At 42.5% G+C, this 25,644-nt stretch overlaps 1 protein-coding gene across 1 annotated transcript; it reads left to right on the top strand.

Moving 5' to 3' along the window:
* Positions 1-9,490: 9,490 nt before the first annotated feature.
* Positions 9,491-23,501, top strand: kcnk17 (potassium channel, subfamily K, member 17). Its single transcript, XM_052145966.1, has 5 exons — positions 9,491-9,792; positions 10,314-10,428; positions 10,535-10,701; positions 10,863-11,031; positions 21,526-23,501. Exons 1-5 carry the CDS (start codon positions 9,559-9,561, stop codon positions 21,744-21,746), a joined length of 906 nt encoding a protein of 301 aa, XP_052001926.1. The 5' UTR covers positions 9,491-9,558; the 3' UTR covers positions 21,747-23,501.
* Positions 23,502-25,644: the final 2,143 nt, after the last annotated feature.

The following is a 25,644-nucleotide window of genomic DNA, read 5'->3' as shown; positions in this document are numbered from 1 at the left end:
ATGCAATGCTTTTTATAAACCGCTCTGCTTGTCAACACGATCCCGTATATTCAACTGCCCACATCCGTGTGTGTGTTCCGTACATGCACATCACGGGGGGGGGAACAAACGTTCTTAAAGAGCCCAGCACATTTAAAGTAACCTGTTAATAATACACAAATTATATTGTACTTCTGTACCGATCATTTATCACAATGATCTACAAATACCTACTGAGATATATTGCCCTTGTTACAACTTCCCTGTGAGAAGTCAGGCCATTGTTTGAAAACAAATGTACCAAATAGCAACTGGAAGAATTGCAACAACCTGAAAAAACTATCATAAAAGCTGGGATTTCATTTTTACTAAGCTTTGGCATTTAAAAACAATATATTCAGCATTTACATTTACGGTTTACGGTATATTTAGAACTATATGGATAATTATTTTCTATTTGACCCCTGTATATAACACATGTTTCAAATATTATTTTCATATAGTTAAAATAGACCTGCAGTATGTCTGATACATTTTTAAAAGTACTATTTCCATGTAGTCTCTCAATTAAATTGAGGAAAACTGCATTCATAATGATGATAAAATAATTAGCAAAATGCTATTTAAAACAGTTGTAGATGAGGTGTAATGTTACCACACAGGACATTTTTATTTTCAAATTTTCCTAAAGTACTTCATGTCAACTGTCCATATAGTAAGGCACACACACACACACACACATCAGTCACAAAACTCAAACATCTTTCAAATGACATAATAGGGTCAATGGTACTATTGTCCTGAGCAGGTAAATGAAGAGAATAGCTGCTCAAATTATTATGATCTTTATTCTTATTATGATGGGTGTGAGGGACTTTGTGTTTGAGTGATCTTCTTGGCTTCAGGTGAAACATTAAACAATGTGTGCTCCTGGCACAAGTGTGATGGAGAGACCCAGACTCAAATTATTGGATGAATAATCAGTTGTTGTCAAAGGAACCAGTTACTTACTCGTACAATGCAGGGTGTCAAACATCTGGTAGACCACTGAGAAATTCCAACACACAGGAAACCCAATTTTCTTCATACTCTGGTGAAACTGTGTCATTTCTTGTCCCACTAAAGGTGATTGTAGATCCTTGGGAAAATGGGGTTAATCCATCAGGAAATTCTACCAACCACTGCCACTGGGACTATAGCAGTTCGTTTTTCTTTGCTGGAACAGTGGTCACCACAATTGGTAAGTAACAACCTGTTTAGTATTATTGTTCTTTTTTATTGGTTTGTTGACAAATGCTATGAACTTTTTTTATTCAACATCAAGTTAATAAATCTTGAGTTACAAAATTATATGAATGTATAAGGGAAAGTGTATTTCCCCTTCTGTCGCTCTCTCCACGTTGTGTCGGAGAAGCGACACTAGGGGTCTCTCTTGAGCCACCGAATATGCCTCTGATCTATGAAAAAAGGCCAATGAGAAGTTGGCAGTCAGTATTTGCATACCCTGCCCCCGGACATACGGGTATAAAGGCGAGGCAAATACTAGAGTTCATTCAGAAATTTTCTTCGGAGCCGATGGTCTTGTATGCTGTCTGCTATGAGTTACACACACCCGTGTATTCCTCTGACGATCTGCATGCTGTTGGATTTGACGGCGCATAACAGCGGCTTTCTCCTATCCTGTGCACGGCTGTGCATTGTTGCACCTGGGCGCTTCGACAGCGCAGATAAAAACTCGAAAGAGTTTCTTAAAAGAGTGATTTTATTTAAGAGTAATTTCCTCTAAAAGAGCAAACACAGCGAGCGTGAACGTCCTTTTCAGGACGCGTCTTTATAAAGATGCCGTTCCGCCGGTGTGTAGTTCCTGGATGCGGTAGAGTGCTCTCCATTTCAGACGGCCACAGGCGTTGTCTCGTGTGTCTGGGTAGCGATCACACCGAGGCTGCGTTTGTGGATGGTTCATGTTCTCACTGTGAGAGCATGACCATGACAACGTTGCGGTCGCGACTTGTTTTCAACCGAGAACAAGCCACTCCAGCCGCACCTCGCATTGCTCCTTCTTCCCACGGGATTGAGGACGGTGCAAGTGACGCTGGAGGCGATTTGGGGGCGGCAGCGGGTGCTGCTCCGTCGGGTACCAGAGACCCGTGGACCACCCATTCCCCAGCACGCTCGTTAACTCCCGTCCGGGCTCGAGGCAACAGCGGCTCGCCTCACAGCCAGCCTGCCTATGCTCTAGAGCTCGAAACGGATGAGCTCGCCGCTGCATTGGAGAACGCGGCATCTGACGCGGATGACTCCCCTGGGCTGCCACCTTCGGGCCAGCACCCCCAGGCTGAGGCTGACGCTCAGATGTCCGACATGCTTTCCCGGGCCGCCGCCAGCGTGGGCTTGGATTGGAACCCTCCATCCTCCCCACAGCCATCGCGGTTGGATGACTGGTTCCTGGGGTCTGGGCGCCACGCCCCCCCAGTCCCATTCTTCCCGGAAGTGCATGATGAGCTGACGTCACTTTGGAGAGCGCCTTTCACCTCTCGCAAAGCCACTCGCTCATCCGCTCTCGCTACCTTCGACGGCGGAGCGGTCCACGGATACATGCCGATTCCCCCGGTGGATAGGGCTGTTGCGCTTCACCTATGCCCCGGAAACCCTACCACCTGGCGGGGTCGCCCTGTACTCCCCTCCAAGGCCTGTAGGACAACATCCTCGCTGACAGCGAAGGCCTACAGCGCCGCTGGACAGGCCGCTTCTGCCCTGCACGCCATGGCCCTCCTGCAAGTCCACCAGGCCAAGGCGCTCAAAGAATTGCACGTGGGTAGCCCTGATCCCGATGTGCTGCAGGAACTGCGCTCAGCGACCGACCTCGCCCTCAGAGCCACAAAGGTCACGGCGCAGTCACTCGGGCAGGCAATGGCCACCCTCGTGGTCCAGGAACGACACCTGTGGCTGAACTTGGTCGAGATGCGTGAGACCGGCAAGACTCGCTTTCTCGCCGCCCCAGTCTCCCAGTTCGGCCTCTTCGGCGACACCGTCGAGGACATTACCCAGCAGTTCTCAGCGGTGAGGAAACAGACGGAGGCGATCTCCGGAAGGCTCCCAGGCGCTCCTGAGACGGACGACCCAGAGCCCAAGACGGAGATGGTAAGACCGCTCCGTCCCCCGGTGGAGGGCCGGGAGGAGAATTTTGTTTTGAATACATTTCATTTGCCGCTCCCCTTAACCAGGGTTGCGGTACCCAAATTCTCAATAAAAGAGCTATTTCCTTTGCCTCTGGGTCATCTGGCCCGCAAATGCCATTCTCACGGCACTCTGCCCCCAGATCTCAACAGTCCCGGCAGGCTGGACGCGGCCACAGGTCCGCCTTCAGCCCCACGACTGACCCCCGGCCGGACGGTTCTGAGGAGTCCAGAGGACGCCACCATAAGACCTCCTCCTCAGTCACTAACCCGCCCCCTGCCAGGTGCGCGGAGCAAGGTAAGTGCTTCGAGTCTTTTCTCAGCACCGAAGCCTCGGGACGCACCCTTGCCTCCCGACGGCACTTTACCTGCTCCGCCCCGCTGCGAAGCTCCACCGGGTACATCAAAAATACTCGTCCCCTTGGTGCCCCTAGCACGGAGATTTGATGCGTGGCTTTCACTTCCCAACCCGTCACGCTGGCTGGCCCGGACCATCCGACTCGGTTACGCAATTCAGTTTGCCAGGCCCCCGCCCCCCTTCGCGGGCGTCCGCTTTACCACAGTGCACGGCGAACATGCCCAATCCCTGCGCGCGGAGATTGCTACTCTTCTACTCAAAGACGCGATCGAGCCTGTCCCTCCAACCGAAATGAAGAAGGGTTTCTACAGCCCTTACTTCGTTGTACCCAACAAAGGCGGCGGCTTACGACCAATCTTGGACCTGCGAGTTTTAAACCGAGCACTGCTCAAACTCCCGTTCAAAATGCTCACGCTAAAGTCTATCTTAACAAGCGTCCGGCACCTAGATTGGTTCGCAGCGATAGACCTGAAGGACGCGTACACAATTCTGCCGCGACACCGACCCTTCCTACGGTTCGCGTTCGATGGCCAGGCATTTCAGTACAAAGTCCTCCCCTTCAGCATGTCTCTGTCCCCTCGCGTCTTCACGAAAGTCGCAGAGGCAGCTCTTGCCCCGCTCCGAGAAGCCGGCATCCGCATACTCAACTACCTCGATGACTGGCTCATACTGGCCCACTCCCGAGAGTTACTATGCGTTCACAGAGACCAGGTGCTCAAACACCTCAGCCGCTTGGGGCTTCTGGTCAACCGAGAAAATAGCAAGCTCACTCCGGTTCAGAGCATCTCCTTTCTCGGCATGGAGTTAGACTCAGTCTCAATGTCCGCACGTCTCACCAACGAGCGTGCACAGTCGGTGCTGAAATGCCTTGCAAAGTTCAAGCCAGGCACAACGGTCCCTCTAAAACTCTTCCAGAGGCTCCTGGGGCATATAGCATCCTCCGCCGCAGTCACGCCACTGGGGTTGATGCATATGAGACCGCTTCAGCACTGGCTTCAGACTTGTGTCCCGAGACGAGCATGGCGCCACAGCATGCACCGTGTGATAATCACCCCCGCACGCCAAACACTCAAACCCTGGACAGACCTCTGCTTTCTACGGGCAGGAGTGCCCCTGCAGCAGGTGTCCCCACGCGTCCTGGTCACTACCGATGCATCCAGATTGGGTTGGGGCGCCCGGTCGCTGCGTGCCACTCACATCCCCAGCAAACTCAATGTGGTAGCGGACTCGCTGTCACGACAATGCTTGCCCAGTGGAGAGTGGAGGCTTCACCCCCAGTCGGTTCAGCTGATTTGGGAACGATTCGCCAAGGCCCAGGTAGACCTGCTTGCCTCCCGGGAGACCTCCCACTGCCCGCTCTGGTATGGCCGAACAGAGGCCCCCCTCGGGGCAGACGCGCTGGCACACAGCTGGCCCACGGTGTTGCGCAAGTACGCATTTCCCCCAGTGAGCCTTTTTGCACAGGTGCTGTGCAAGGTCAGGGAGGACGAGGAGCAAATCACACTAGTGGCTCCATACTGGCCCACCCGGGCCTGGTTCTCGGACCTTGTACTCCTCGCTACAGCCCCTCCCTGGCGAATTCCCCTGAGGAAGGACCTTCTTTCAGGGGCAGGGCACACTCTGGCATCCACATCCAGACCTCTGGAAACTCCACGTCTGGTCCCTGGACGGGACGCTGAAGATCTAGCTGGCCTACCACCCACTGTCGTAGACACGATCAATCAAGCCAGAGCCCCTTCCACCAGGCAGCTCTACGCCCTGAAGTGGAGCTTGTTCGCAAATTGGTGTTCTTCCCGGGCTGAAGACCCACAGAGGTGCACAGTTAGGTCAGTGCTCCTATTCCTGCAGGAAAGGTTGGAGGGGAGGCTGTCCCCATCCACTTGAAGGTGTATGTTGCTGCTATCGCGGCCCACCACGACGCAGTAGATGGCAAGTCCCTTGGTAAGCACGAGTTAATCATCAGCTTCCTAAGAGGCGCTCGGAGGATAAATCCCTCCCGGCCAAGCCTGTTCCCCTCCTGGGACCTCTCGGTAGTCCTCGCGGGCCTCCAGTGACCTCCCTTTGAGCCACTAGAATCAGTTGGACTCAGGGCCCTCTCTCTTAAGACTGCCCTGCTGATTGCGCTCGCCTCCATCAAGAGGGTCGGAGACCTGCAAGCGTTCTCTGTCAGCGACACTTGCCTGGAGTTCGGTCCAGTAGACACTCATGTGATCCTAAGACCGCGACCGGGCTACGTGCCCAAGGTTCCTACCATGCCTTTCAGAGACCAGGTAGTGAACCTGCAAGCCCTGCCCCGGGAGGAGGCAGACCCAGCCCCGTCGTTGCTGTGTCCGGTACGTGCTTTGCGTACCTATCTGGACCGTACGCAGAGCTTTAGACACTCTGAGCAGCTCTTTGTATGCTTTGGGGGACAGCGGAAAGGAAACGCTGTCTCCAAACAGAGGCTTTCCCACTGGGTAATAGATGCCATTTCACTGGCTTATCACACTCAGGCCGTGCCCCCCCATTTGCGGGTCCGAGCTCACTCGACAAGGAGTGTTGCGTCCTCGTGGGCACTGGCCAGGGGTACCTCCCTGGCAGACATTTGTAGAGCAGCGGGTTGGGCAACACCCAACACCTTTACGAGATACTACAATCTCAGGGTTGAGTCGGTTTCATCCCGTGTTTTCTCAGGTCCGAGCCAGTAGAACTCGGTAACACGCTGATGGGCTGACCGGGCTTGCATATACGCCCTTTCCCTTGCTTGAGGTAAAACTGTGCGTCTTTTTTCCCAGGAGATTCCACTCAGCTCGAATCCCTGGTCGATTCCTCCCTAGCCCTCATGGGTCCGCAGTTCGGCGGAGGAACTTGCCGACCCAATCCACTGCGGGTACTCAAATCTACCCTGTACTGGAATAGGTGCTCCACAGTGTGAAGACTCCTACGCGGACTCCCCCTGTGTGTATTTTCCGCGATACGGTCCCCTTACGAGCGGACCTACGTTTTCCTTTGGGTAAGTTTCGGCTGCCCTCCGGTCGCCCTGTGTAGCAACTCCCCCCTCGCTGAGGCTGGATCTACCACCGCGCCACTTCCACGTGTCGCCTAAAAACACTTGTGATGTATTCACCACCTTACCTCCCCAGCTGGGTAGGGGTGGTCTCCGCAGGGTCTGTTCCCCCTGAAAGAATAGGAAATTGGGTAAGACCCCCTTCCCTCAGTGCGTGTAAGGGCCCCGGCTGTCTATTGCTCTATGCGAGAAACATAGAGAGAAAAGAGGCCCAGCCAGGCTTGGCCCGTTCCCAGGTTGGCAAGCGTCACCTTGTTCCCCTGTCAGGGTAACCAAAAGGATTCCGACGACTTTGGTGGGGCATTGGGGAAGGGTACGTGTAGTCTGATACAGCTGGTCGTCTGGCACATAAAAAACACCTGCTCGCTCCTGTGTCAGACCACGTACACGGCTCAGCGCATGGCGTGATTTAAATTGGACCCCTAGTGTCGCTTCTCCGACACAACGTGGAGAGAGCGACAGACGGGGAACGTCTAGGTTAAGAATGTAACCTCCGTTCCCCGATGGAGGGAATGAGACTTTGTGTCCTTCCTGGCCACTTCGCTGAGCCGAGCTGCTGTAATGGCCGGACCATTTCCGGCTCCTCAGAAAAATCCTGAATGAACTCTAGTATTTGCCTCGCCTTTATACCCGTATGTCCGGGGGCAGGGTATGCAAATACTGACTGCCAACTTCTCATTGGCCTTTTTTCACAGATCAGAGGTATATTCGGTGGCTCAAGAGAGACCCCTAGTGTCGCTTCTCCGACACAACGTCTTGTTCCCTCCATCGGGGAACGGAGGTTACATTCGTAACCTAGACGATTCTAGGCACTGTAACTGGTAATTATTTATTTTTAGAATTTTAATAACTTTTAGCTTTTCTGCAGTTCATTGAAATACACGGTAAAAAGTGTTTTGTCAGGTAACCTAAAATTGTATTCATGTGGTAATATCTAAATTAACTGTTAAAAATATTATTAATATCTGACTGAATCAACCTGACAAATTAAGTGCCCCAGCAAAGCTAATTGTATGGATTAGATCATGTTTCTTTTAACTTTGTTCAGAGTCATGCTGTGCGCCAAATTAATTTTTAAAAGTTAAAATATTCCAAGCAGTCTCTGGATTAATATTATGCCATAACAATTTAATGTATAATTATAATAAAGCAATTATATGTTGTTAAATGTTTTTTAAAATAGTTTTAGATGTATAGTCTAAACATGTCATGTCATTATACCCTATTACAGACATCTTGCTGACTTTACAGTATAATATACTTTGGATTTTACTGTATTGCATGTAGCTTTTTTTAGTTGTTTAAGTGCCAATGTCTTATTGATTCCACACAAGGTATGTCTGCCCATAGTCTAACATCCTATCACTATAAGAGACAGAGTCAAGTCAAAAATGTTCAAATTAGGTTCCACAAACAAAAGTAAATTTGATAGGTTTGATAAAGCAGAAATGGGTTTTTCAGACAATAAATGAAGGTTAATAATTTTTGAGTGTGTGAGGTGCATAGTAAACAACTTATAATCACAAGATGATAATGTGCATAGACTGTAAAAATTAAAATGTGAATAAATGTGCTTTGCTCCTACTTATGGGCAGCGCACTCCTCTTGGTCATTTCCCTCTAATCTTTAGCTACATGGAGAAGGGTTTTACTTTGCCTTTATAACACTCAGTTATAGGTGAGTGTCTTTCAATAGTACAGACCTTAACTGAATTATCAGTATAGGTTTATGAAGTGCTTTTATCAGGGTCATAACGTAACCAGGGTTTGGGACAAATATCCCACTGACAGTAAAAATCCCTGGGTGTTAATATTGCCAATTAATGTAAAAATTTATTCAAAATCTGGATTTGCTTGGTAAAAATGTGAAAAAACAAGAGGAGGGTATCCAACTAAGAGAAAAATAATGGGCTAAATGTTGATTTAATGGATCTTTGGTGTCCTGACATATTGCCCAGTATTAAGGAATATTAACAATGAATATTCAGGAAATAATAATAATTTCAGGAAACTTTCTGTCATATGTACATGTATTTTGATTTTGGTAGGCTGGAAGGAAGCAAGTCAGTGCAAATTTAGAAATGTAAATACATTTTATGTAAAGTGACTTTGACTGAATCTGATTTAAAGTCAAATCAATTTTATTTGTATAGCAATTTTTCACAATATGTTTTGTGTCAAAGCAGTTTTACAATCAAAAGATCCGCAGTACCCCTGGAGAGCAAGCCAAAGTCTTCTAAACACTTCTAAACAAGTTCTGTTGAGCTCTCTAAATAATATGCATATTCATTTATGTGATCATTTACAAATTATAATTTTGATAGTTTGCTATATCAGATATTTAAATAGATATTGCTTCATCTAGTTTGTCTACACATATGTTGTTACGTTTATCCTAACTTTTATTTTAAAAATCTATATTCAAATACACATTCAAATGAATATAACTCAAAACTATATACATTTCTCTATTTAGTGATAAATGCATAACTCCGATCATGAGCACTGGTTCAGAAGTTAAGTTTTGTGAATCCATGTGGTGTATGAGTGTCAGTGTCTGTACTAGGCCTAAAAAACATTACTGTGATCAATTGTTGTTGAGACATACTAGACACCCAAATGGCTTTCCACTCATTGCTGTGAGCTTAGACTTTAGGTTTGGAAAACCTTTGGAACATTTGATCAAGAAAATAACCTATAACTGCAGAAGTTCAATAAGTTTCGATGATTCCAATGAATGGTAGAACTAATACTCAAGATGAAAATGTCATTAGCAGAGAGTACTGAATACCATCTAACAATTACAACCTCTTCTGTTAACTTGTGTCTTCTGCACCCCTTCAATCAGCATTTGCATGCCTGGTCATAAGCTCTAATACTGGCGTTCATTACACGAGGGGGTGATTTGCCTGCCACACAAACAGGGTATATCCACACCCAACAGCATCAACCTGCATTTGCAGTGGCAGAAAAGAAACAGGCCGAGTGAACAAAGGCAAAATGCTACCTGTGTTTTCGGGGAAGTTATGCCATTACCTTAGCATAGCTCGGTTTCCTTCTATCCTGTTTCTTGGAGTTATTTATGTAGCATATGTCCTTATCGGAGGGCTGGTCTTCTGGAAGCTGGAAGGATGGAATGTGTTGCAACAGATTGATCAGCTGAAGGATAAGAGAATGAAACTGCTCGTGAAGTACCCTTGTTTGGGTCAGAGTGGCCTCCGAGAACTAGCAGAGGTATGACTGGATATTGAAACTATAAACTGCCTACATAAATGGTGTAAGCACAGTGTTTTAACATTGTACTTGTTTTATCCAAACTTTTTAAAAGGACATGTTCATCAGCAATGACAAACTGCTCTTGCATAATTGATTTACATAACCACAGAAACTGACAGGAAAATACAGTGAAGTAGTGTTTGGACAACTTGTTACAGTCTAAGCAAAAGGCTCTTTTGATTTAAATATATATATTTTTTTCTATTTCAAATAGTTTTTGAAAATCTTTGTGTATTTCAATTAGCATACAATGCATAGGACAATCACAATGTGTCTTTTACATTACATTTATTATTTAATGTTCTTAAATAATTGTCCTTACAAACTTCTCTTTGTTACGTGCATTTACTGTTGACTGCTTCTCTCCAGATCTTATTAAGATCATGTACATGTTTATTTAAACAAAGCACTCCCCTTTGCAATGAATTCTGTCCTGTATCACTACTAAGTACTCGTTACTTGTCATCACTGTCCCAAAGATGATTAAATCTGCTTCCATAAGTGGGTTGAGTATAGACAGCAATGACACCGCAGATGGCTTCTGGAAATTTACCAGCTCATCTGTGTTTGCAGCTACAGTGGTCACAACTATTGGTGAGATGTGAAGATGAACACCTTTAACTTTCCAGAATAATCTGGTTTATTCTGTGACATCTATTAAAATGGATAAATATTACACAATGTTTTCATCTTTCTACAGGCTATGGGAATATAATTCCACTCACAACTGCTGGTCAGATTTTTTGTGTATTTTATGCTCTTTTTGGGATTCCCTTGAATGTGGTGATCTTAAACAGGGCTGGAAAGTACATGTTGGCCATTGAGAGGAATTTTTGCAACTTTCTCGAGAAAAAGATTGATCGAGGGGTAAGAATTTAAATAATTCTTCATTGGTAATCATTACAGAGGCAAAGGTGGTTTGTAAGTTAAAAAAAAAAAAACTTAAATTAATTGGCAATTAGAATAGAAATGAACATGCTTTACATCAGGCCCATATTCTGGGTCCATGACTACAATCTTTTCCACAGAAATGTGTGCGGATATCCATCCACAGTTTATCCTTTGTGACATCAGCATTCCTGTACCTTGTGGTTCCTATGCTGCTCTTTAAACAGTACGAGGGATGGACTTACTCTGAAGCCATTTACTATTGTTTCATTACACTCAGCACCATTGGATTTGGGGACTATGTTGCAGGTAAAAAAAACCAGACATGCTAAAGCAAAAAGATGCACAGGCAGTCTCCACACTCATCGTACTACTTGATAACATACAAATAGCTTCTGACAACATTGGTAGTACATACATATGTAGTCACACCATCCATGTGCAGCTATCTATTCCTTAATATATACAGTACTGTGCAAATTCTTAGGCACATAAGATGTTTTATAAAAGCATTTGTCATAAGATGGATATTTATATCTACTTACTGTATTTATTAATATCAGGGGTCTGTTGAATCCTTGATTCTGATTGGTTGATGGATGTTCTAATGTGTGCAAGTAAACGCACGGCTATGAAGTAGTTCCAGGTCTTGACTGCATAACGGTTCTATATCAATTTGATATAATTGCCAAATTATTTGTTATTTCAAAAATCCCTACAGACTACTACAACCAAATAACCAATTCAACCAAAGATATTGTTTAAGTACATCGGACAAGAATGACAAACTGTGTCTATAATACCCTAAATTTATTTCAATTTCGATTGAAATGCGTCCGGGGGCTCCCTCCGTCTCTTTCTCTCTTTTTTTCCACTCTTGTCTCACACACACATACACACACACACACACACACACACACACACACACACACACACACACACAGACACACACATTGAGACTCTAGTCGCGACCAACAAATAGAGCCACACCCTGCGACTTGATCAATACAACAGTATCTATTATCTGAAAATCTTTTAATATGTAAAACAATTTTTATGTTTCATCGTATTTAGCCCTAATAGCTCCCTCTCTCGGGAGCAAAGACAGCACACTCCCATGACTCACTGGGATTGTAAACGGTTGTTTAGTAATAGAAAAGCTGTACAAGAATGGCGACACTCGCTGCTGCTGAGACTTACACTTTGGCTATTTGAAGTAATGTTACTCCTGACAAGTGCCACTTTAAACACGTGATCTCTCTCAGTTTCTCACTATTTCTCGCACACACACACACAAACACAACCTTGTTACAATGCCAAAAAGCAGCGCATCCTCCGTTGCTAGTTCTAAAGTGATAGTTTTGAGCTAGCAATGAGGGCTTGAGCTGTATCAAAGCTAGATACTCTTGATCAATACAACAGTTTCTATATTATCTGAAATAGCTTTCGGAAACACCCTCATGCTCCCCTCCCCCACTCTTATAGCTCTCACACGTGGACACACATAAGTTATACACACACTTACTCACGAGCGAAAAACAGAGAAGAAAGTAGTTCTAAAAATGTCTTAAAGAATGTCTTAAGGTGTGGTAACTGTGGTATAAGCGTAATAATTGACTCCGGCCCATTTAATTATTGAAAAATAATGCACACTCTGCTGTGCATCGTGCGGTCACATTACCACCATGGGTGTGTATTATTTTTCAATAATTCAATGGTACAGTCTCAATCATTCCTTACAGCTTCTCTGGATTTACTTTTATACATGTATGTGTTCGATTAAATAAAAAAAAAGTGTGTTCTATAGACTACTGACAACATTTCTCCCAAATTCCAAATAAAAATATTGTCATTTAGAGCATTTATTTGCAGAAAATGGCAAAATTCAAGCAGCTCTGCTTTGTTTGATGGCTTGTAACCACTCATCTTCCTCTTGATTGCATTCCAAAGATTTTCAATGGGGTTCAGGTCTGGAGATTGGGCTGGCCATGGCAGGGTCTTGAGCTGGTGCTCCTCCATCCACACCTTGATTGACCTGGCTGTGTGGCATGGAGCATTGTCCTGCTGGGGAAAAAAATCCTCAGAGTTGGGGAACACTGTCAGAGTAGAAGGAAGCAAGTTTTCTTCCAGGACAACTTTGTCAGTGATCGGTGATGATCTGGGGGTGCTTCAGCAAAGCTGAAATCAGGCAGATTCATCTTTGTGAAGGACACATGAATTAAGCCATGTACAAGGTTATCCTAGAAGAAAACTTGCTTCATTCTGCTATGACAATGTTCCTCATCTCTGAGGATTTTTTTTTCCAGCAGGACAATACTCTATGCCACACAGCCAGGTCAATCAAGGTGTGGATGGAGGACCACCGGATCAAGACCCTGTCATGGCGAGCCCAATCTCCAGACCTGAACCCCATTGAAAACCTCTGGAATGCAATGAAGTGGAAGATGGATGGCCACAAGCCATCAAAAACAGCCTAGCTGCTTGAATTGTTGTGCCAGGAGTGGTATAAAGTCACCAAAAAGCAATGTGAAAGACAGGTAGGGAGCATGCCAAGATGCATGAAAGCGTCTCAGGTTACATGTGTAACCCTTGTTCCCTGAAAAAAGTGGATCGAGATGCTGCGCTTTTGCTAAGCGCTACGGGGAACAATCCTGCATTGTGAACAGCTGTGAATTTGTGTGGAACACGTCAATGAACATTGACCGGAATTTATAGCCTCAGCTGGTGATGATCATTAGATGCACCTGTGGCCAGGCTATAAAATAGAGGCATCACCAGCGTGTCGTCAGATACCTATTTCTGAAGAGCAGTCCTGGGACGTCCCAGTGTGGCAAAAAAGTGCAGCATCTCGTTCCGCTTTTTTCAGGGAACAAGGGTTACACATGTAACCCGAGACGTTCCCTTAGCCAAAGCGCAGCATCATAGTGAAGCTTTTTGTAAAGCGCTACAGGGAACGCAATACCCACGCCACCGCACTGGGGCTGTCCGGACCCCTACGGTTGTGAACTGTGCTCACAAAAACGCAAGAGGTCTCAGACATGAGCTTGATGTCGACTCAAGGGCATAAGAGCCCAGAGTAGCAGAAACATCTAACCCATAAAGTTCGATGAACGTGTGCGGAAAAGACCAGCCTGCCGCATCATGAACTTGTTCAGGCATGACCCTGCCATAAAAACTGATGAATGTGCACGGAGAGGACATAAGTCTGAAGGGCACGGACTGGGCAGAGTCCATTAAGTCTTTCCTGCTCCGGCGTTAAAAATGGCGGGGAGCAGAAGGCTTCCAGAGTGACAGGGTGTAGTGTCGAAAAAGGTACCTTAGGAAGGTAGTCAGGATGAGGATGCAGGATAGCTTTGGCCATACCTGGGGCAAACTCTAAACAGGACGGCAAAACAGACAGGGTCTGTAGATCCCCGATTCTCTTAAGAGAGGTGATCGCCACAAGAAAAAACAGCTTGAGAGTCAGAAGTCTGTCAGACGCTGACTCTAGAGGTTCAAAGGGGGTCTCAACCAGACCCTCCAGGACTATTGCTCCCCAAAGGCACCCCATCAATCAAGGCGTGGCAAGCCGAAAAGGCGGCCACATAAACCCTGAGAGTAGCGGGGCATATGCCTGCTGACAGTTTTTCCTGCAGAAAGTCCAGAACTGAAACAATTTGGCAGTTAACTGGATCTGCACCATGTAAACTGCACCACCTTTTGAAGACACCCCAATTATTGGTGTAGATTCTTCTGGTGGAGGGAGCCCTAGCACTAAGAATGGTCTCGATAACTTCAGGCGACAGCCCTGTGTCCCTCAGTTGGTACCCTTCAGGGGCCAAACATGAAGTTTCCACAATTCGGGCCGGGGATTAAATATTGTCCCCTGTGCCTGAGACAGAAGGTCCCTCCTGTCCAGAATCGCCCAAGGCGAGCCGTCGAGGAGAGATATCATCTCTGAGAACCAAATCCTGTTTGGCCAGCGAGGCACTATCAGTAAGAGGCAAGACCCTTGCTAGTGAACTCTGGCCAAGACTCCCGGGAGCAGAGAAACCAGGGGAAACACATACAGACACATTCTGGGCCATGTATGCGCCATCGTGTCCAGACCCAGGGGGGCTGGGTGACTCAGAGAGAAGTAGAGGGGACATTGCGCAGTCTCTTGAGAGGCGAAGAGGTCCACTTCTGCTCTGTAAAATCTCTCCCAAATTTGTTGTACTACCTCGGGGTGGAGTTTCCACTCGCCCCTCTGTATGTTTTGTCTGGACAGAAAATCTGCTCCCACATTCAGGCATCCAGGGATATAAATTGCCCTGAGTGACAGGAGCTTGCCCTGGGCCCAAAGGAGAATCCGACGTGCCAGAAAATTCAGGTGGCGAGAACGTAGACCTCCTTGATGGTTTATGTAGGAGACTGCTGCTGTGTTTTCCACCCGCACAAGGAACGTCCTGTGCTGTGGCAGAATTCCAATATGGAAATATGCGTCCATGAGATCGATCGTGACCAGCCAATCGTGATGTTGGATCTGAGACACGACCGATTTGACAGTTAGCATCTTGAACTTGAACACCCTGACCGAGTGGTTCAAGCCTCGAAGATCTAGAATTGGACGCAACTCCCCACCCTTCTTGGGAACCATGAAGTATCTGCTGTAATAGCCTGACTCTTTCTCTGGAAGGGGAACATGTTCTATGGACCCTTTTACCAAGAGATTTTGCAGTTCTTTCCACAGTAGACATGCCTGCTCTGGTCTTGCGGTAGTGGGAACCACACCGTTGAAACATGGAGGGCGGCGAGCGAATTGAATTCTGTAGCCTCTTTCTACTGTCTTTAGAACCCACATAGAAATACCTGGCAGAAGTTTCCACACTGCCAGGTTCTCTGAGATGGGTACTAATTTCAACACTTCCTGTTGAGGGGGTGTTGAGTGTTCAGTGTCCTGGATTAAGGCAGGAAGCAACGGTACACCCAACTCTTTGTTGGAAGCCTCTATCACCCAAAACACCAAAGGCGGCGGGAGTGAAGAGGTTTCGTGAGGGTATCGGGAGGGCCGAAGTGGATGATACAAGCGCCCCGTCCCGAAGGAACTACCCTCACAAGGTTGGGTACAAGCCCGTCAGGGTTTCTTTCTTTTAGAAATCACAGCCCTGAGGTCTTTCATGGGCGGCTGCTGGGGGCGACGAGCCTGTCCCCAGTCCCTACGAGGGGAGCACGACTCGCCACGCTCTGTTTTTGAGCGTCCCTCCAAGCAGAATCGGGGCGAGACTGGGTGGCCGACAGCCCCACTCCCTGAGTGCGGCGAGGAAGAAACTGCCCAAAGGCTACCTCGTGGCTTTTCGCCTCCTGGAATCTGGAGATAACCGTATTCATGGCGTCTCCGAAGAGACCAGAAGGTGAAACCGGGGCATCGAGTAAAAAAACTCTGTCTTTATCCCGGATGCCTGAAAGGTTAAGCCATAAATGCCTCTCCATACTGACCAAAGTGGACAGATACCGGCCAATGGCACGGGCTGACTGCTTGGTCGCACGGAGAGATAAATCTGTAGCTCAACGAAGTTCTGAAAAAGCCTCTTCGTCGAGAGTTTCACCCGCACTCAGGTCTTTTAGCAGGTCAGCCTGGTACGCCTGTAACACAGCCATGGTGTGCAGCGCAGCACCAGCCTGACCTGCCGCTTGATAAGCCCTCCCCACTAGCATGGAGGTAGTTCTGCATGGCTTGAGGGGAGAGCAGGTTTTTTCAAAGATGATGCCGAACCTGGCGAGAGAGAACCCGCAAGTGTCTCTTCGACTGGCGGCATCCTTGAATATCCTCGCACCTCAGCACCCACGATAGTCGAATATAACGACGTCGAGGGTGCGAGGTATAAGGTTTCCTCCACGAACGAGCAAGCTCATCGTGGAGGTCATCAAAGAAGGGAAGGGACTGATGAGGCGTTCCCTTCCCTTGGCCACCAGACAGAAATCTGTCCTCTAACTTGGAGCGTTTGGGGGTTTCTTGGTCATGTGGCAAGTCTAATTGTAGTCTGGCCACTGCACGAGTAACCACATCAAGTAACTCTTCAGAGGATTTTGTGTCATGCTTTGAGTGCTGGGATGTGGGTAACTCGGAATCTACAGATCCAAGAGAATCGAGGTCCCCTTCGTGAACTGAAGAGGCGCCGGAGCGTGCTTCAAGATCACGCGAAGGACCAGCCAGATCTGGGGAGAGAGCGAGCGAAAGGGGCGTACCCGTCTGTCGCTCCTCAGCCAGATCCATACGAGAGCCCCACGAATTTTATATATATATATAAAAATAATCTCTTTCAGAGCAGAGAGAGAAAGGAAAGAAAGTTCTGCGCACTGCCTAACAATTTCTAACTCCTAACAAAAGGGAAGAAAGTTTTTTAACAGGTTTGAGACACACAGCACAGTATGCTCTGAATGAAAAATATCTGATGACACGCTGGTGACGCCTCTATTTTATAGCCTGGCCACAGGTGCATCTAATGATCATCACCAGCTGAGGCTATAAATTCCGGTCAATGTTCATTGACGTGTTCCACACAAATTCACAGCTGTTCACAATGCAGGATTGTTCCCTGTAGCGCTTAGCAAAAGCGCAGCATCATAGAGAAGCTTTTTGTAAAGGGAACTGTGATTTGAAATTCAGAGTTATTCCACCAAATATTGATTTCTTAACTGTCCCTGAGTTAAAACATTAGTATTGTGTTGTTTGAAAATTAATATGAAGTTGTTTTCTTTGCATTATTTGAGGTCTGAAAACACTGCATCTTTTTTTATTATTTTGACCAATCTGACCCTGTTTGCTTACTCAAACTGAGGAGTTTAGAAAATTCAGGAATTTAAAAAGCAATTTAATTCACTTGTGAATCCACACAACCCTGGTTGTGATGAATCGGTGTATCATTTGTGTTTGAAATTAAAAAAACGGACTGTGATGTCACTTTCTGACTCCAGGGCTAAAATTACTTGTTAACAATAAAACACAAATCACTTTATTGAAGAATTAGACATTGTGACAGCAATATATGTGTAAAATGAACATTTCTGTTTTATTATATAAAGTACTGACAACATTTCTCCCACATCCCAAATAAAATTTGTAATGTAAAGAATTTATTAGCAGAAAATTATAAGAGTTTAAAATTTAGGAAGTGGAATTTAAATGGAATGAAATAAAAAAACATTATATAGGCTAACTGCTACTAGTATAGTTTGTAATATTATATTTCATATGTATAGTTCTGTACCTATAACCACGTTATCATACACACACAACATATTTTACATTAGATGATAAATAATAAATAATATGAATACCAATTTTCGAAATGCCATCTAATAAATATATGTACATTTTATTATATAAATGTTGGGAAAACAATTATGGTGGTGGTGTTGTGGTCTAAGCACATAACTGGTAATCAGAAGGATGCTGGTTCAAGCCCCACAGCCACCACCATTGTGTCCTTGTGCAAGGCACTTATCTCCAGGTTGCTCCAGGGGGATTGTCCCTGTAATAAGGGCTCTGTAAGTCGCTTTGGATAAAAGCGTCTGCCAAATGCATAAATGTAAAATATATATAATAAATAGATAAAAAATATATTATTTAATTAATTACATGATAAGCTGATTCATTAATCGAATATGCTGCATATCAATATTTATATAAAGACAAATAATATTTTTAGGTATAATCTGCAGTCATGGTTTTCATCCAACTGCACAACGAAGAATTTAAGACATTAAAGACATTACAGTTTAATTATCTTTTACAGCATAATTTTCTGTAAAGCTGCTTTGAAACGATGTGTGTTGTGAAAAGCGCTAAATAAATTAAAATGACTTGACTTGAGAAAGGCCCTGAAATGAATATAATTTAGTATATAACAATTGTAACAATTAATATAATAATCAATATTATATTGCAAATAATTCAAATACATTACATAATATACTTATATTGTGGCAGCAGACAAGTAAAGCGTAAAATAAATTGCATGCACACAGAATATTTTGTAAGTGTAAATCAAGTTGCAAGCTTAAGAAATTTTTTTGCAATTTTAATGCTTTCTTAAGTGTAATTAATAAATTAAATAATTGATGTGCTGTAAATTTGCAATTTCATATTAACACAAAGTAAATGTGGTCTGTATTCTACTGACGTACTTTTTTCGTGTTTAACTTGTGGCACTGTTTTTGCGCCTAAACATGGCCAAAACAAAGAAAAGAAAAGAGTTTTGCAAGCTAGAGGGAAGGAGGGTCTATCTGCTTCTAGTAACTAATCGAAATTAGGTTTACATTGACCAGTTTACTCTGACCTGATTAGTTTAATAACGTGACAGACAGCTTCTTCTTCATATGGCTAAGTGTCATTCCTCTGTGTATCTCTCCTCTCTTAAATATTCAACTTAAATATTAAAACATACATGTTTTTTTATTGTGAGAGTAAATTTGAGCTGACATGTTTATTGATATAAATATGTTTCTCAGTCTGGTGTTCAAATGTTTCTATCTGGTTGCTGTTTATTATTTTTATTATATTTACTTTTAATTATCATTGCCAAGGCATTTTGATGAATATATGGAATTAGCTGGTATCATAGAACTCATGCTAGAAAACAAATTAATAAAGGAAGCCATATAAAAGGAAACTCTCAGAAAAGAGTTTACTTTTCTTTTCTAGAATTAGTTATATGATACTAGCTAGTTCCATATATCCAGCCACCCATTTGCCATGCAATGATAATACAAAGTAATTAAAAAATATAATTAAAATAATAAACAGCAACAAGAATTCACTGTTAGGTAATCAACAATTACTGAAATGTATTTGCCTCATTGAGAACTATTAACTAACAATGGCTAATTTGAAATAACTACTAATTAATTACTAATCAAAACATTAACATGCGCCTAAAATGTCAATGTAGAAGCGATAACCTTTAACATACATTCTGCTCTATTCAGACCAAACATAGGCATATGGAAACATGTAAAATACATTTAAACTGTATGTATTTACAAAGTGGACTTTCTAGGGTGGAAGTACACAGATGGGTGGAATCGTCCTCATAGCTGGATGAAGGATTTCTCTGGTATTCTGTTGAAGTTTGTGGAGAAACACTAGTCCTTTAAATTCATAATTTTAATATTTATCTTGATTTATTGTTTTACTTTGTTAAGATAAAACTGTACTGTACTGTAGTAACCATGAGCACCAGCCATTAAAAGCATTATCCTTCTATAGGTTTGCGAAAATACATTGTTTAGTGAAGTATGCATTTATGTTCAGTTATTTCACTGATTCATAATTTAATGTCAGACTTTTATTTTTATATATATTTGTTAACTCTGTTTGATTAAATTGAAAGAAATGTAGGAACAAACACTTGAGTATTCATAACTAACTGACAAGTAACACCTCAGTTACCATTAATGGTTTATAATATATTTTCACTTTGTAATAATGTTTCAGATACCCTTTAACTCCCAAGGAAGGAAAAAGTCTCATTCATTATCAATCATTCAATCATGCATTACGATGACACTCACTTCAAAATAATGGTCCAGATCATTAGTAATTCCTTCATATTTATATGGTAATGCTTGATTCATTACTTATGGGTTACCAAAATTATTAAAAAAGACCTACAGCAAAATCTAACATGCCAAAGTTAATCATTTGTAATGAAAAGAGATATTCCAAGGAATACACAGGTATGGCACATACTGTACATCCCTATTTTTCTGTAAGGTAAGCAGACTATGATACTCTACCAGACACTGTAGCCTTTATTTAGCAATCTGTTACATTCATAAATTAATTTCCACAAAGAATGCATGTGAGAAGCATGTTTTTCTGAAGATGCATTTCTTGAGCTTGTTCACAATAAAAACATAATCATTCACATTTTAGACATGTAAATGTTTTGATTAGTAGTTATTTTAAATGAGCCATAGTTAATTAACAGTTCTCAATGAGGCAAATCAAATTCAGTAATTTTTGATTACCTCAGTCATCAGTTCACTATTACTTACTGATTCGTTAATCATGTTTACATATTAGTTAATAGAAGTAACTAAAGTGTTAATGTAGTACTACTTTTTTGTCCTGCATTAATTCCTGCATAATTACCTATTAATTACGGACCATTATTATAAAGTTTTACCCTCTTTTCAGTGAGAAATTTGTGCCGAAAGTGTGAGTGCAACAAAAGGGTAGATTGAACAGTGTATATCAGATTATTTTTTGGAAATGATTTCTGCCACAAATACAAGTCATTTACACACTTGCAGTAGTTTATTTTACACATACAGACTGATTCTATACAGTCAATACGCTTCTCTGTCCATGACACCATTCTTTGCTTGCATATCGCTGATCGTAGGTTTGCAATGTTTTTGGCCATATTTAGGTGCAAAAACAGTGCCAAAAGTGTACGTGCAAAAAAAAAGTCAGAAGAATACAGACCACATTTACTTTGTGTTAATATGAAATCGCAGATTATGCAAAGCATTAAATTATTGCTAATCCTTTTTTTCTTATGCTTGCTACTTGATTTACACCTTTTCAAAACCTTCAGTGTGCACGCAAAACAAATTTTGCTTGTATTTTGATTTACACTTTCACAAATCTCACTCTGTGTATGAAAATTTAGACACTATTTTACCTTCATATAAATCCCTCTTCCTTCAAATTTTAATTCTGCATCCTGGCAAATTATATTTACATTACAACTCATGAAAGGGAGCCAATTATTAAATTCTGAATTTTGCTTAACCCTGATCACAACATCTCTACACCTTTGTTGCTCCTGCCAGATCACAACCCAGCAATACACTACCCAGAGTGGTACAGTTATCTGATGGCAGCCTGGATATTCTTTGGCATGGCGTGGCTCGCTGTACTCATCAATCACTCCATTGATTTACTGGAGAGTTTTAATGCTTACATGAGGGGAAGACATGGCGGAGACCAACAAATGCCTGTGGATGAGGTCAAAGGTCAGCCGGTAAAAGGACTAAAGGCAGAGGGAACATGAGCTTTGAATTTAACAGCAGTAAGGAAAACACCAGGGTCTGAATACTGTGCCTACTGTATAAACAGAGATCTACCTATCATAATGTAATATGTGGTTAGTTAATATGAATTATTAAAGTAATATGTTATAGTAATAAAGTAATAAATGTTTAAAATATTCTTTAAAGGTTAACAGTAAATTTGTTTTAATTGTTTTCAAATTCATAGTTAATAGTTTCTACTAAAAAGAATATGCTAAATGTTTTGGGTAGCCAAGAGCACATCACTTTGTCTAAAGCATGTACTGTAGATAAAACTATGATTACATTTGAAATCACCTTTCTGAATGACACTGCTGGGTTTAAAATCTGCTCTAAAGATTTCTATTACTCTTTTTGTACTTGCTTTTTCATTGACAATGACAGTTACTGTCATCACACCACACAAACATATATTACTTTTTGCTGTACAAAATCAGTTTGTTCAATACATTTTTCTTTATGTAAGAGTTGGTCATTGTAGGTCTCGAAGATTAACAATAGAGAGAGAATAAGTGTTTATATATTCTATAACAATGTAAATATTACATATTTTTTCAGATCTTTCTTAAAGGGATAGTTAACCCAAAAATGACAATTCTCCCATCATTCACTCACTGTTATGCAGTCTCAAACTTGTATGACTTTCTTCTGGGGAGCAAAAATTAAGATTCTTTTTTTTTTTTTGTAAGTTTGTATGATGTTTACATGATGTGTTTTGTCCATACAATGCAAGTCAATAGGGTCCAAAACTTTCAAGCTCCAAAAAGGACATAAGGCAGCATAAAGGAAATCTCCTTTTTCATTATAACTGTGTGTAGATCAAATAATCTTTGATTTGGATGAACTATCCCATTAATCTATATTAATACAACTATATCAAACTTAATTTTTTTTAATAATAATAATAATAAGATAATTTGTAGTGTCCAATCTGTGAAAGTTTTACAGAAATTAATAGTACTTTTGAGAAATATCATTTAAATTATGTACACTCACATGAGAAATTATAGTTTTATTTTGGAGCAGGTTGCCCCCTCAAGTGCCTCACCATTTTGCAATCACATGACTAGCCCTGTAATGATTCAAGTTAATAGCACTACTACTACTACTAATAATAAATAGGTTAAAATAGCAACACGGAGTGTGCCAGTGCCCAAGGTGCTAAAACCTATACAGTATCATTTAAACAAAGAAAACCTAACAATATAAATACAAACACAAAATCCTTACTAAAAACACAACATAATTCCAAAGCATAGTCCAAAATGATGGCACCAGTAGAGACCGAATGAGTGGAGTGGAAAAATAAAACAACCAGTGCCTGCTGTGACAAATTGTGATGATCCGTATCTCCCACGTCAAAGAGCAAGAACAAAAACCAGGACATCAAGCACAGAAAGATAATTAATCCACATAAAATCATAGAATATGTGGGGGGACACTACCTGAATGTTGACTCTAGCCTAAATATATGCCAGTCAAGTTTTAGTGTGGACAAAATTATTCTTATTTAAAAGATTTTTGAACTAGGTGTTTGAAAACCAGCATACAAAACCATTGCTAGAGAAAACACATTTGTGTAATTGAAATTTAAAACTGTAGACGTTTTCAAAACAGTTTCTGAGATATAGGCCTTTTTGCATCTTCCTGTGTGACAACTAGCCCTGGTTTCCCCAAATAATGACAGAAACATAGGACGAACGTGTTTTGTTCAACGTTTCAAATAAAATACTTATCCATACAATCTCAACATGTCTGTTTATTTTCAGTGTTGTTATTCTTCGTTACACGTTGCATAGTATCCAATGCATAACACTTAACACAGTGCCATCTATTGGTTTTCTTGAGTAACAGGCACAATCAATGAATATCATTACAGAAAGGAGAAACAAACTATGGTGATTAATGATGACATTACATAGAAGATTGGTGTCAAACTCATTCTATGTTGTGGGCCAGATTGGACTAAACTGCAATTTATGCAGGCCTGAATTGTTTTATTTTGTTAATCCTTGATGTACACATGGAGAAAGCATGCACAGACCCTGTTCTGATTCGGTTAATTATTTTCAGTGAAATACACAAGCAGTTTGCAATTCACTCTGAATCATTTGGATGGCTCCCAAATGGACCGACTCCTTTGCAGGGATGTGATTTTTCCGGATTGATCTGGAATTAAGTTTTTTTGACAAAAAATTGTGACCCACATTAATTGTGTAAATCTGTAAAAACTAAAAGAGGGGGAGGGGGGTGTTAAGATCCCATCGGGAGTTAATTTCTTATAGAGAATGTGCGGTCCTGTGGATAATCGATAAGCATTTGACACCCAATAGCTACGTTTCCACTACTGGATCAAATGTGTGATTATAGTGCGTGCCAGGGCCAATTGTGTTCCCACTGTTACTTCAGAGGCTTCTTCATACCTCCTTGGATCCAATGGCCAAGCACCTCTGGCCCGCCAATTACCCTTTGACCAAAGAAGTCCAACTGAGGATTGAGGCGGGGTCAATGTCAAAGGCAGAGTTTCACAGAGTCAGGTCTCACTTTCCACCAAAGATCAAAATAAGCAAACAGACAGCAGCTTCAGTTCCACCATGTTCATTTTGAGGGCCAGCTAGTCTCCAAAGGCTGATACCTCAGCTTGAGCTTACATCTTGCTTGTGAAATGGGTGGGTTTTGTGATGGTTGCCAATGGTGAGAATGCAGGTCAATTGTGGTCTTGCTGCTCAAGGTCTGCGTATATTGGCCTTGGCTCGCACTGGCCCAATAGAGGAAACGTGGATAATGACATCCAAACAAGCATCATTCAGCCTTCCCCTGATTCTGCATCATATATGTGTGAGGCTGAGGCATCTGATTTTTACCATCAAGACTTTATTCAGGTAATTCAGGTTTATTTAATTATTCCAGAGAAATAAAAAAAGTATAATGGTTGAATATAAAAAAATTTTTGCTGACAGATAAAAAAAAATTGCTTGTTAAGATTATGTATGGGCAGCCAAGTTCTGCAGTAAAACATGAAATTTAACTTCACATGTAAAGAACACAGTGCAAGTAGGCAAGTTTTTTCCTGTTTAGATCGGGACATGATGGACATTATTTTTTTGGAGACCACACAATATAAAAACTTGCACAATCCAAAAATAATAATAGCCATGTAATGTTGAAGCCTTGGCACTACTAAGAACATGTGACGTTTAATTTCTATTCATTGTTATTTTCAAATAAATGGGGAAAAATTTAGTTAGGAACGTGATAGATGTGAAAGCATAATTTGCATGATGAGGGGTAAACCATCTAAAAGGCTCTGAAACCTGCAGACTTTGACTTCTGAGACATCAGGAAGACATCAATCAATGGAGCATTATGGATTGAATTATAGGAATATTCCAGGTTAAAAACCAAGTTTAGATCATTTGAAAGCATTTGTGACATAATGATTACCACAAAAATCAGTTCCCTTTACAAAAAGCTTCACTACGATGCTGCACTGCTAAGCGCTACGGAGAACGCGTCTCAGTGTGACTAGCTGTGAATATGTATGCAACACGTCAATGAACATTGACTGGAATTTATAGCCTCTGCCGATGTAATCATTGGACGCACCTGGCGCAGTGGCTATAAATAGATGCGTCACCGGTGCATCATCGCACATTTCGTCTTCAGAGCCATTCTGTGATGTGTGCTTTCACAATCTGTCAAAATTTCTTTCCTCTGTTAGGAGTTAGATTCTGTTAGGCAGTGTGCAGTTGAAACCTTTTCTCTTTTCAGTTTCCTCTGAAAAGAAAAGAATATATATATATAGATATATATATATATCTATATATATATATCTGTTGTTTAAAAAAAAATGACGATGATGCGATGAAAATCAAGGCA

This window comes from Xyrauchen texanus, chromosome 16 (assembly GCF_025860055.1).
Source record: "Xyrauchen texanus isolate HMW12.3.18 chromosome 16, RBS_HiC_50CHRs, whole genome shotgun sequence".
Lineage (NCBI taxonomy): Eukaryota > Metazoa > Chordata > Actinopteri > Cypriniformes > Catostomidae > Xyrauchen > Xyrauchen texanus.
The sequence above is the reverse complement of the archived record's forward strand: the minus strand, read 5'-3'. Positions and strand labels throughout refer to the sequence as shown.